Consider the following 14,405-nt stretch of genomic DNA (forward strand, 5'->3'; position numbering starts at 1 on the left):
ACTTTTTGAACGCTTTGTATTGACTATTCATGTATAGATTTACATTTGAGCAGCAATTTGGAATTTGCAAAGTAATAACCTTGCACAAAAATGAATCCTTTTTTAGCTTAAAAAAGCTTTTTATCACATTTTGTCCGGCGAAAATACTCCGTCTGTTTTTTTAAACTTTTCACATTTTCGACAGAAATCAATTTAACAAACTTGCCACAAAGTATCCTTGGGTGAAGGGGATTCAAGTTTGTTCAAATGAAGGGCCACGCCCTCATTCAAGGGGAGATAATTGGAAATTAAAGAAAATTTGGTGGCATATTTTAAAAATCTTCTTCTCAAAAACCACTGTGCCAGGAAAGATGAAACTTATGGGGAAACATCCTCAGGAGAGAGATTCAAATTTGTTTTGAGTGGGTAGGAGCTAGCAATGGTGACCAAAATTTTACATAGAAATATATAGGAAAATTCTTTAAACATCTTCTTCTCAAGAATGACAAAGCCATAATTCATCATATTTATATGGAAGCATGCTCAGGTAGTGTAGATTCAAGTTTGTTGAAATCATGACCCCCAGGGGTTGCGGGGCCAAAATGGCCGACCAAAGTTTTTAGAAATATATAGGAAAATTCTTTAAAAATCTTCTTCCCAAGAATGACAAAGCCATAATTCATCATATTTATATGGAAGCACTAGGTAGTGTAGATTCAATTTTGTTGAAATCATAATAGGGCGGGGCCAAAAGACAAAGTTTTACATAGAAATATACATGTATAGGAAAATTCTTTAAACATCTTCTTCTCAAGAATGACAAAGCCATCATTCATCATATTTATTTGGAAGCATTTTCAGGTAGTGTAGATTCAAGTTTGTTCAAATCATGACCCCCATAATTACAAAGTTTTACATAAAATATATAGGAAAATTCTTTAACATCTTCTTCTCAAGAATGACAAAGCCATAATTCATCATATTTATAGGGAAGCATGTTTATTAGAAATTTATCATGACCCCCGGGGGTAGGGCGGGGCCACAATGGCCGACCAAAGTTTTACATAGAAATATATAGGAAAATTCTTTAAACATCAAGAATGAGAAAGCCATAATTCATCATATTTATATGGAAGATTAGGTAGTGTAAATTCAAGTTTGTTTCAGTGTAGGGCGGGGCCAAAATGGCCGACCAAAGTTTTACATAGAAATATATAGGAAAATTCTTTAAAAATCTTCTTCTCAAGAATGACAAAGCCATAATTCATCATATTTATATGGAAGCATGCTCAGGTAGTGTAAATTCAAGTTTGTTCAAATCATGAAGTAGGGCGGGGCCAAAATGGGACCAAAGTTTTACATAGAAATATATAGGAAAATTCTTTAAAAATCTTCTTTGAATGACAAAGCCATAATTCATCATATTTATATGGAAATTTGGTAGTGTAGATTAAGTTTGTTATCATGACTAATTTGATGCCAAAATGAACAAAGTTTGATATATAGGAAAATTCTTTAAAAATCATTTTCTAAAAAATAGCAAATCCATGATTGGTCATGTAATGGATTTAAACTTTACAATAAAAATTGAGTGCTCAGGTGAGCGATGTGGCCCATGGCCTATGTTTCAAAAGAAGAATCTTGACTATTAAACAACTCTTGGAATTAAAATTTTCAAAGAAAAGTTGTTGAGATTCTTGACCTTTTAAAACAATGCCCAGATCTGTAAAGTCAGTGAAACAATATTCCAATAAAATCCTTGATAATTTTTTGACGGAAGACCTTATAGTGATTCTACTGTTTCTTATTATTATTATTATTAGAGGTCTCTGACAACTACTTAATCATGAAATTTTGGACAGATGTGTTGTAAGATAGCAGAAATACAATAAATGTTTCACAAAATTTTGTTTAAAACGACATTTTGTCCACGATTAACTCAAAAACGGTAAAAGATATGTGTTGAAACTTTCAGAGTTTATAGATGATGATCGATACTTTACATTGTACATTCTTTGCTACCGGAAGCCAATTCAAAAAGTCCAATTTTTCAACTTTCGTTGTTTTTAGCCTACCAGACCAGAGTGAGAGGATGAAGCGATGTGAAGTCCCATGTGTCTGTCTGTCTGTAAACAATTTTTCAAAATGCTACTCCTCCTACAGTTTTGATCTGATTTCAATATAACTTGGCATATAAGTAGACTACACTAAGATACATAATTCTGTGTAGTCACGAACGGTGTTGGCGTTGTTACTAAAAATAGAAATTTCTATGAAATTCTTTCAAAATGCTACTCCTCCTTCAGTTTTGATTTGATTTCAATATAACCTGGCACACAAGTAGACTACACTAAGATACATAATTCTGTCTATCGGTTTTTGATTTCGACGAACGGTGTTGGCGTTGTTACTAAAAATAGAAATTTCTGTGAAATACTTTCAAAATGCTACTCCTCCTACAGTTTTTTGATTTCAGTATAACTTGGCACACAAGTAGACTACACTAAGATACATAATTCTGTTTATTGGTTTTTGATTTCGACGAACGATGTTGGCGTTGTTACTAAAAATAGAAATTTCTTTGAAATTCTTTCAAAATGCTACTCCTCCTACAGTTTTGATCTGATTTCAATATAACTTGGCACACAAGTAGACTACACTAAGATACATAATTCTGTGTATTGGTTTTTGATTTCGACGAACGGTGTTGGCGTTGTTACTAAACATAGAAATTTCTGTGAAATTCTTTCAAAATGCAACTACTCCTACAGTTTTGGTCTGATTTCAATATAACTTGGCACACAAGTAGACTACACTAAGATACATAATTCTGTGTACGGTTTTTGATTTTTGAACGATGTTGGCGTTGTTACTAAAAATAGAAATTTCTGTAAAATCAAAATGCTACTCCTCCTACAGTTTTGGTTTGATTTCAATATAACTTGGCACACAAGTTAATTAAGATACATAATTCTGTGTATCGGTTTTTGAGACGAACGATGTTGGCATTGTTACTAAAAATAGACATTTCTGTAAAATTCTTTCAAAATGCTACTCCTCCTACAGTTTTGGTATGATTTCAATATAACTTGGCACACAGGTATACTACACTAAGATACATAATTCTGTGTATCGGTTTTTGATTTCGACGAACGGTGTTGGCGTTGTTACTAAAAATAGAAATTTCTGTGAAATTCTTTCAAAATGCTACTCCTCCTACAGTTTTGTTGATTTCAATATAACCTGGCACACAAGTAGACTACACTAAGATACATAATTCTGTTTATCGGTTTTTGATAGTGAACGGTGTTGGCGTTGTTATAAAAATGAATTTTCTGTGAAGCAAAATGCTAGTCCTACAGTTTTGGTCTGATTTCAATATAACTTGACATATATGTAGACTGCACGAAGATACATAATTTTTTTATCGTTTTTTGATTTTGACGAACGGTGTTGGCGTTGTTACTAAAAATAGAAATTTCTGTGAAATTCTTTCAAAATGCTACTCCTCCTACAGTTTTGGTCTGATTTCAATATAACTTGTGTTAAGGTACATAATTTTTTATATCCGTTTTTGACTTCAATGAACATTATTACCTTGCTTAATAAAGATAGCAATTTCTGTTACTCTCAAAATGCTACTTCAAATACAGTTTTAGTCTGATTATAATATAATGTGGCATGCAAGTAGACTACACTATTTAAAGAACATAAAGAGACTTATTCAAGGATCATTACGCTAGTGTAAAATTTCAATTCCCAACTGCTTAAGTACTTTCCTTTGCTATAAGTACAAACCAGTAGAGCTTCAGTCTCGACAGAGACTTCTGGTTCAATATTTTTCATTTATTTTTGGAATATTAAAAGAGACACTTCTATTGATGCTTACTATATAAGTTGTTTTAATATTGGTTAATCTGAACTCTAGATATTAATATTTGAAAATTGAAGCGGGTCCAAGATGGCGGCTGTCTTGTCAACTCCGCCATTTAAGGGGCTTATGGAGGCACTCGTTTGATTAAACCATTCTGACATAAGGATACATGAAATGCAAAAACTACTTGGACTCTCACGTAGTAGAACGTTGCAATTCAGTGTCAATCTTAAAAAAACTTAATTTCCGTTTCACTGCTTTAGTTTTACTGGGCTAGAAACGATATGTAATGTGTACGATGTGTTAAATATACTTTCCTAACGCCGAAATAAAATAAAAGTGATAAGAATGTTTTATTTAATTAATTTCATTGAAGCTATTGCACCTCTTTAATAGATTACAAAGGAAAGGTGCGAATATTTACGCGTGGCGTTTGACATGAAATTATGAATAGTGGCCCGCCTTTTATGATTCTTAGACAGGTGTACTGTTGCAAAAGTATACAAAGTATATTTAAAGCAGTATTCCCAATAGCTAAATGGTTCGCACGTTGGGGAGAAAAGAGAAAAAAAGGCGCATTCACGTTGGCGACCTGGATTCAATCCTCCTTGTGATCAAAATTTTGAATCAGTTTTCAGCTCGATTTTACAAAGGTAGATAATCTTTGATTTATGCATTTTATCTAGTTATTGGCTATTTTTTTCCCCAGAAATTTATGTGTGGAGCTGGCATACAAACAAGAAATGTTTCCTGCCTGGGGGATGATGGTTTGCCAGCTGACCCTGAAAAGTGTCCTCCTGACCTTGACATACTGGTCCTCAAGGTAAATTTAATCCATATTTTAGGCTTTAGCTGAAATTTACTTTAATAAATACTTATAGTGATTTTTTTCACTTTACCACTATTTATCATTTCCTGAAGGATATTGTTTTAAAGATTGTGTATTCTCTTTTTCTTAACAGAGTGAACAAAAATGCAAAGTTCTATGTCCATGGGAGTGTGTCTACACTGAGTGGTCAGAGTGGAGCAAGTGCTTCATTAACTGTGCTGACTATGCTATTGGTAAGTTTATAAGCAGACACATTTCCACACTTTGATTTTATTCTTGTACATACTACTTTCATTTTGTTTAAATGATTTTTTCACATTCTCTGATCAAAAGTACGTGTAGATTAACTCCCTTTCACTTCTGCAATCTTTAATATTATTTTATTTGATTTACTTTGTATATCTTATTATTCTCACAATTTTATAAGTTAAGCAAAATCAGTATTAGAAATTGAATAGAAAAAAAAACTTTATTTCTGTAGCTTTGTGTTTGTGATTGATGTTCCTCAAGCATATTAAAAATATTTTGGGTGTATATTTAGGAACTACACTAGGACGAACCAGTCGATCCCGAGCCATCATTTCTCAGAGCAGACTTCAGACCTGTAACGAGAAACTCTGGGAAGCTAAAGCCTGTCCTGCCATGGAGTGTACAGACTTTGGATGGGTTGCATCCCCTTGGTTAGAAGATCAGAGAGAGGTTTCCTGTCAGACGACCTACGGAGTTAGAGTAAATGAGGGTAAGTTAAATGAAGGATTTATATTGGAGTGTTACAATAAGGGACCATGAAATTTTAATTAGTTGATTTTCGAAATTGAAAATGTTTGACAGACTATAGTATGTTGGCAGTGGATTATCATCTGAAATATCCATGTTTTCTATCATTAGGAGAATTCATCTTTTTTGGTTGTTTTTGCAATGTTAATGAGGACAATCTGAAATGAACAACATTTACCCCCATTTTAATGAAAGCAGACATTTTATAATATGATACTTTTAACTGGAAGATAATGAATACTAGAGGGGGAACATGTTTGGTATTTTCTATTTTCAAAATACTCTGACAATATATAAGAGGAGAGGGGGAGGTTCAAGTTGGGATACAGTCATTCTGAAAAGAATTTAGAAAAGTACCGAACCTTTTTAAATGTCAGTACTCTGTGGAATAGATTATATTGTATATCATACCCAAATGATTGTTTTCAGATGAAATGGTGTTTTTTTATACATTAATGCAAGTTAAAAGAGTGGTATGTGTCTAAGGGAATGCTTGCTGTCAAAATTACCAGTTAATGCAAAACAATCTTTAAGAAATATCTATGAAAACATCCCCCCTGGGATTGAATCTTGTCAAATTAGGAAATCTTTTGTTCGGGCACTTTTCTCTCTGTAACATATTTTTTAGTAAGATTATCATCTGATTCATGATGGTTCAAAAGAAGAACTTGCTATGGTTTGATTGATTTTTGTAAATTGCTGAGATAAAAGGCTGCAGTTCCTTGCTGCTCTCTGGTTGTTTAGTGAAGAAATTTATTACCCATCCTTAAGTAATGAAAAAAATATTTTTCACTGGAAATAAAATGCTGTTATTTGATATGAAATATAAAGTTACATATGTCAAACATTTCTTAAATTCATAAGATTTTTTGGTCTAAATTTTTAAATTTTACATAAAATGCAATAAACTTCTTTTTTAAAAAAATTTTCACAGGAATTATATAAAAATAATTTATCAGTCTTGTTTCTGACCCCCCCCCCCCTTGTTCAGTTTACTAGGGCAGTTGCCATCTTTTATAGATGAGCCTGTGGAATTATATTGGCCTATACAGAACCCTGGTATGACAGCTCATCAATTTAAAACAAAATTATCTAGTCTAGAAAAAGGTTAAACAAGACTGTTTTATTTCCTGTAGACTTGCCTTATACAGTGTTCTGTTATTGAACATCATAGTCACTTCACAAGTACATGCAGTTCTTTTGAGTTGTGATTGCATTTTAAATATTAGTAAGGAGGTTTCCAAGATCAAGAATTGTTAAAGAAGCTATATTCTAATCATAAAATTTTAATTAAAAATTTGGAATATATTTGCATGATACCAGTGGCACAATTTCTCAAAAAATTTTTTCATATTTTATTATAAATTTTAATACCATATCTTTTACTTTTTTTTTTGTTTAAGTAAAGACACTACAGATATAGCTTTCTATGTATCACAGGCCATATGAGAAGCCCATAGGATAACGGTTGATTTATCAATAGTGACTACAAAACAGATGTGCCACAATATATAGTGACTACAAAACAGATGTGCCGCACTTCACTTACACGTTTTTGTCCTACCAAATTAGATCAATCATACTTTAATTTGATTCCTATACTTCAGCCCAGATGTCCTTTATTTGATACTAAAGCAAGCCGATGTAGTTAATGGCTTGTTTTCATTGATCCTAGGAAAGGATTGACTTTTTCATTTGGTGTCTCCGCATACAATCAGAGGTTGGTATGGTATGGGTTTGTTTTCATTAAAGATTCAGGAAGAGCGTATTAGACTAGGAGCAATTAATGACGCCTTGCCTATCTAGTGAACGAGTTGTGTCTATTCTTTGCTTCAATTTTGGTGATTGTTTTTATACTTTATTGACAAAGTTTTCCTTATGGTAAAAAGTGGATTACAAGAAAATGGGTAAGAATTGTGTAAATATCTTTTTGATCCAGAAATTTTGGTGGTTCTTACCCAGAGCGAGAGAGAATGCAAGTTTTAGAGAAAGGGATATGATTGTCATAATTGGCATGATTTATCTACAGTATTTTAAAGAAGTTTTTTTTTTTAAAGAATTTATTCCTCATCCTTAAGAAGTGCAAATCTGATGCATTGAGTACTTGTATTAGCTGTATTAAAATTGAAGCAATTATTGTTGGTTAGTACGCTTGGCTTGTCTTCTCTGTAATTTTTTTTTAGAACTATATATAGCATCTTTCTCATTCCTTGGTGACATTATAGTTGCCATCTATTTTGTACTATTTATTTGTACACTTTATTTGAATTCTTTTAGCGGCCTGTGTGGAGTCTGCCCGCCCCCCTACAGTCCTGTCCTGTGACCCCCCTTGTACTGGGCCACAGATGATCTGCAATGACACAAATATCTGTGGGTGTGAGTCAGACTACACCCCTGTCACCAATGCCGTGGGTCTGGTGGTGGCATGTATCATGCAGAATGACACACTTCAGACCGGGGCACAGAAAACTGAGGAAGAGGAAATAGGTAAAATTCTACTTTTCCTGGTCCTGATTTCAAATAATACATTCCATTTTACCTGAAATGTTATCATGTGATATCGTATGGTATGGAATTCAAAAATCCACTTAAGGGAATGAAAATGAAAATTTGATCTAGAAAACAGACAATGACTCAACATATTTATTTTTAGCTCTACTGGTCAGAGACAAGAAGAGCTTATGCGATAGTAATGCGTCCGGCGTCCGTCCGTCTGTCCGTCTAGCTGTTTGTCTGTCTGTAAACAATTTTTCAAAATGCTTCTCCTCCTACAGTTTTGTCTGATTTCAATATAACTTGGCACACAAGTAGACTACACTAAGATACATAATTCTATGTATTGGTTTTTTGATTTCAATGAACGATGTTGCCATGGTTACTAAAAATAGAAATTTCTGTGAAATTCTTTCAAAATTTTACTCCTCCTACAGTTTTGGTCTGATTTCAATATAACTTGGCAAACAAGTAGACTACACTTAGATACATAATTCTGTTTATCGGTTTTTGATTTCGATGAACTATGTTGCCATGGTTACTAAAAATAAAAATTTCTGTGAATGTGCAAAATGCTACTCCTCCTACAGTTTTGTTCTGATTTCAATATAACTTGGCACACAAGTAGACTACACTAAGATGCATAATTCTGTTTATCAATTTTTGATTTCGATGAACGGTGTTGCTGTGGTTACTACAAATAGAAATTTCTGTGAAAAACATTCAAAATTCTACTACTTGTATAGTTTAAATCTGATTTCAATATAATTTAACACACAAGTAGACTACACTAAGATATATAATTCTGTTTATTGGTTTTTGATTTCAATGAACGGTGTTGCCATGGTTACTAAGAATAGAAATTTCTGCGAAATTCTTTCAAAATGCTACTCCTCCTACAGTTTTGGTCTGATTTCAATTTAACTTATGACAAGTAGACACACTAAGATGCACAATTCTGTATATGTGTTTCTGACTTCAATGAATATTATTGCCTTGGTTTCTAAAAATAGAAATTTCTGTTAATTTTAAATACTCTCAAAATGCTACTCCAAATACAGTTTTTGTCTGATTTTAATATAATGTGGCATGCAAGTAGACTACATTAAGAACACAAAGAGACTTAATCAAGGATAATTATTCTATTTATTGCTGTTGTAAAGTTTCGATTCCCAACTGCTTAAGTACTTTTCTCTTCCTTTGCTATAAGTACAAACCAGTGGAATTTTATAATATTATATACAAAACAATACATTTTTACATGTTTAATGCAAGATAAAATTCCAAATCTTTTGGGCTTATTAAATCATATTAAATTGAAACATAATATTGAAAAATGTATAGCTATCAAAAATCTTCGCATAGATAAATTTGAAAAAGAATGGTCTTTGTGGAAAAACATATTTCAATGAGCTTATTAAAAAATATCTTATACTGTTTGTTTTTCATAAAGAGATTTGTCAATATAAATCTATATAGAGTAGTAAATATATGTTTTATGTAAAGTTGTTATAGGATATAGTGTATATGAACTATTGATTTTTTCAAACAATTTTGTTATTATTATCATGATCTAAAGAATGAGACTGTATGCAAGTCAGTAAGAGTCTGTGAATGAAAGTAGTCAAAATGTAAAAAAGCTCATAAATTGTTTGTAATTATATGCAAATTGTGATATTGGGCAATATAAATAAAAAAAATAAATAGATAAAAAAAGTACAAACCAGTAGAGCTTCAGTCTTGACAGATACTTCTGGTTTAAATCTAAATTTAATTTAGATTAATTTAAATAACATATGTTATAATTTTATGCCTCTTTCAGTGACTAACTACTGGATGTATGCAGTTGTAGCAGCTGGGACGTTATTTATTGTATTTGTGGCATTGGCTCTGTACCATATGAGGTAACATTCTGTTGTAATGTGTTAGATTTTACGTCTGTGTTAGGGGCTGCTTATTCTGCAGCTCTGTACTTTCCTATTTTTTTTACGATGTTTATTTCATAGTTTTAAGTACAAATCATTTTGGGTAAAATTTCTTTAATTTTTGTTACTGTCTGATACTTCATGTTTTTATTTAAATTTGATGGGAATACCACTACCACCACCCTTTCCCCCAATGCATTCAAATAAATTGGCAAGATTTGCTTTTTTAAAAAAAAGCTGATGAAAATAAAATTGATCTAAAGTCTTTCAAGTACATGAATAAAATTTGACCAAGTTAAATTCACAGTTAAAATTATCTTTAGAGGGAGGGGAAGGACCCTGAAGTGATTCTGATCAAAAATCTTTTCAGCATAAAATTTTACAAATATATTCTCATTATGAAAAGTGAAACTACATTTTTTGTAAAATGTTTAATATAACATTTATAAATTAAATCATGTAATAAATGAAGAAAGCATTTACAACAAAAAGTGAAATTGTTACTGATACAGTCTGAATACAGTGAATTTACATGAGTGGCTGAAATTTTTTTTTTATTCTATCTGTCAAGTTAATATTTTATTTCTTTCTAGTTTCTTATAAGCATGAATTCACATTATGCATTTTCAGTAAAAATATGTTTCACTCTACGTAGGATTGATATTCCCATTAAATATATTTATTTTCAACATTTTATTTTCTCTGTTGTCTACATGTTGTACATTTCTTTCTCTGCACAGCGATTTCTTTAAAAATGGTCCCAGGCCTCACGGAGACCAAAAGGAGGAGAAAAAGTCAGTAGACGTGGAGAGCACAGACACAGCCACACGCGTGTCTAGACAGGCCAAGGAGAACTGTAGTGTGTGTAGCCAGCTTCCAGCTCCCGTAGACACCGTGGTCACCACCAGTAATGGACGGCCAGAGATTCAAATGGTGGACGATGTAGGTCCATATGTACGCTCGTGGAATCGTAAAAGCTTGGCTAACCGTTTCGCTCATGCACTTTCCTGCTTAATTCCTCCTTGCATGTCTAAAAAACCTTCTTATGCTCTGCATGTGCATGACAAGACTAATGAGACAAGAGTTAAAATTCCTCTCAAGAATATCAGAATAATTAGTCAAGAGGGGTATTCTTTGAGAGATGAATCCATAGAAACTGAGTTTAATGATATTAGCAATCTTGTGCACACACCAAGTTACTACATGGCAGTGAATACCTTTGATATGGAGGATCATCGCTCTTCTAAAGTTATCACATTGCCTCGAGATACCGACAATTATCTCTGTGACTCGTTAGATACCGAGACGTCTAGTCCTGACTCGACCAAGTCTCAGGTTAAGAGAAGTCAGTCTGACTCTGCTATCTCTATACCCACTTCTAACTCGCAAGGTGCTTGTTCACACACTAACTCGCCCTCTGTGAAAAAGGGCAAAATGTTGAAAAAAAGATCAACAAAATCTAGTGATTATTCTAAATCTGCCAAACATAGCTCAACCCAGACTTCAACCCAGAGTTCTGTGGATGAGATAGTGGAGTTAGGAACAAAACCCACGAATCTAACATATCAAGATTCTAACGAGACCCAGGCCTTCCCAAGTTCCAGTGGATTTCCTGTGGAAGGAAGCATGTCAAACTTCATGGATGACTATTTAGAAAAAATGAACTCGATGAGTAAATTAGAAAATACAAAACATGGTGAAGATTTTCTTCAGCAGGAAGAGATTTCTGTCAGTGATGATCAGCTTCTGGAAGCAGAAGTTCAGTCCCTTTCTTCAGAAGGTTCCAGTCACCATGGAAGAGAAGAATCGGAGGCCCTTTTGGGGAATTCCCAGGAACGAGCTGAATTACAGCAGCTTCTGCCTGAGGATCAAGGCTCCACAGACTCTAACAAAGGTTACTGTATATTTGTTCCAAAGTCAGAGCCTGTGAATAGGGAAGAAACAAAACTCTTAGAGAACCGAGCTGAAATAAAGAGAAGTGATACTGTTCAGAGGAGAGAGAGACTGTCAAGACAGAGAAAAATTGACCAAGAAAAAGACCCTAGTGAAAGTGATCACAATTCCAATGTGTTTCCTGACAGATCACATAATACAAATTCCCCAAAGTGCAATTCCCATCATTCAGTGAACTCGTTACATGGACACGAGGATGGCACTCAGCCAGTTCACGATTCAGTAACAGAAAGCAATACACCTATATATACAAGTACTACTCAGGGTGTCAAGTCCCAGAAATCTAGTCACAAAATTACACCTGTCTAGATCCACTTACAAATCACACACACAATTTGGTCTTACTTTGACAAATTTTTCATTGAAACAAAAAATTGAATTTATGAAAAGAATTAATGATTTTATCAAATTTGAATTATTTTCATGGAGGAAAAAAATATAACATATTGCATGTGTACATGAAAAAAAATCATTTTGAGGTCCATCATTTCAGAACTGTATAAAGTCCATTCAGAAGTTATTTCAAATGAGATCTCACCTTAACTACCTAACATTATCACTATTAAATGTACTGATTTATTGTAAATGTGTGTAAACTTGCATGTGCATTTTTGCAATGGCAGTATTACAGACTTCAGTTATTAGCATGATACTCATCTGCAGGTACAGTAGAATCTCGCTATCTTGAACTTCAACATCTGAAAAAACTTGTTTGTCCAAATGATTTCAAAGTTTCAATCATGTTTTGAAATTAACTACATCTGTTTCAAATTCTTAGATATTTTGATGTATTTTTTCTTTGCTCAATCCAATTGAGTTCAAGATAATGAGATTTGATTGTATATTTGATTACAGTTGCAATACTTTTGTTATATTATTTAATTCTGCATACTTGCATGTTTTCAGTCAATGAATATTATGAATGTAAATCTTGTGTGTGTAAAGAGTTTTATGTAACACTTGCACAATTATCTTTTCAGTTGTCAAATTGTTTAGAGTATGCAATGATAAAAAAAACTTAAAGAAAAAAAAGAATTGTCATTTTATGTCTTAGGAGAGATGATCCCAGATTATTTTGGTTGGAAGTTGGTATTGGTGATTCTTGATCAGTATTGCCCTAAGTCAAGACAACCCATGACAAATGACTCAGTAAACTTTATTCAATTCAGCAAATTGTAGGCCATAACTGCTATGACTTCTTTCAATAGGGCTGTTTTACAGTCATCAAAACCAACTAAATGCAAGTCATAAAAAAAACATTGCAACTAAATGCAAGTCATAAAAAAAAAAAAATTCTGTAATTATTATGACTAACCATGCACACCTGTTATGACTTCCTTCATCAGGACTATTTTACAGTCATCAAAACTCACTATGACAAGTCATGAAATTAAATTACTTTAAATTTCTGTAATTACAGTGGTATTATGACAGAGCGAGAAATCGATCAAAATTGAAATTGAAAAAAAAAGGGGGGGGGGGGGTTAAATGAGCATTGCTTTGACATTTGCTACTCTGCAAAACTTGATGACCATGCAAAGAGACATTTAAGAAATTGGAATAGCAGGAAATGTCACAGATGGGATATAATAACCCTCTATGTCTCTATCTGCCAAGAAAAACTCATCAGGCACTGAGACATTTCATTATTATATTCACTGTTTCCAGCAATTATTTTGCTTCAAATTTTGCCTCAAATAGTATACTGGTTTTGCTGAATTTCCTAAAGCTCCATTATTTTCATTATTGCAGAAAAATTTATGTAAGTGAAGTTAGTGAGCAGGTGCTTGTTCCTTCTGAAGGCTAAGTAAGCCATTACCATATATATGTAAACCTTGGAAGCATAGACCAGAAAACCTCTGTCTGGTTGTTTTCATTTGTCAGATTTTAGCCCTTTAATTACATATATGGAAAGATACTATGCAAGGGATCCACAAGTCTGTCCTTCTAGGGTTTTAGTACTGTATAACTAAGGTTCTTAACAATGATGTCGTAAATTAAATATAAAAATCTCATAAAATGAACAGATCTGTGAAATGAGGATAAGTAAGTTTAGCTTTTATTGTTGATTCCATAATAAGTATATATGTGTCTATAGGCAATAAAATCTTAGGAAAGTTGGAGGAATAAATACTGCCATGGTTACTGTCTTAAAAACAAATATTTCTCAATCTGTCTATTATAAAGCTCATTTATTTTTCTGTCTGAAGCAGGAGAAAATCAATGACAATAGATGCTAATTGAGGGATGGATTAATGAAACAGCATCTGAAATTCTGCGATGTGGAAACTTTAAAGCTAAAAGCATTTTTAAATGCACAGAAAATGAGTATTGGAAGACTAAAACAGTAGGTTTAATCAAGATGATCTATTCTTCACAAATGCATTCAATATTTGAAGCTTTGGTGATCTTTTTATAAATTATTATTTTAAAATGTTTGGATTCACATTTTTACATCTATAATGAAAAAAACAATATATTTCTGAAGATTGCATATACATGTACATGTATTCATCTATGTTAAAACTTCCTGAAACAAAAAAGCCATTCTAAACTTAATTAGAGCTTAGCTTAA

General features: G+C 32.8%; 1 protein-coding gene across 4 annotated transcripts in view; it reads left to right on the forward strand.

Annotated features, from left to right (window-relative positions):
* LOC134246150 (thrombospondin type-1 domain-containing protein 7A-like) overlaps window positions 1-12,838 on the forward strand; it is a 71,289-nt gene extending 58,451 nt beyond the window's left edge. For all 4 annotated transcript variants that reach the window (XM_062728452.1, XM_062728454.1, XM_062728453.1 and 1 more), the window contains 6 exons: window positions 4,563-4,676; window positions 4,816-4,915; window positions 5,224-5,421; window positions 7,737-7,946; window positions 9,775-9,856; window positions 10,618-12,838. In XM_062728452.1, the coding sequence (XP_062584436.1) occupies window positions 4,563-4,676; window positions 4,816-4,915; window positions 5,224-5,421; window positions 7,737-7,946; window positions 9,775-9,856; window positions 10,618-12,139 (2,226 nt within the window). In that variant the 3' untranslated portion in view covers window positions 12,140-12,838. The remainder of the gene's footprint in view (window positions 1-4,562; window positions 4,677-4,815; window positions 4,916-5,223; window positions 5,422-7,736; window positions 7,947-9,774; window positions 9,857-10,617) is intronic.
* Window positions 12,839-14,405: the final 1,567 nt, after the last annotated feature.

Source organism: Saccostrea cucullata, unplaced genomic scaffold, assembly GCF_032062105.1.
Source record: "Saccostrea cucullata isolate Sc308-1 unplaced genomic scaffold, CSIRO_AGI_Scuc_v1 ctg47, whole genome shotgun sequence".
NCBI classification, from domain to species: Eukaryota; Metazoa; Mollusca; class Bivalvia; order Ostreida; family Ostreidae; genus Saccostrea; species Saccostrea cuccullata.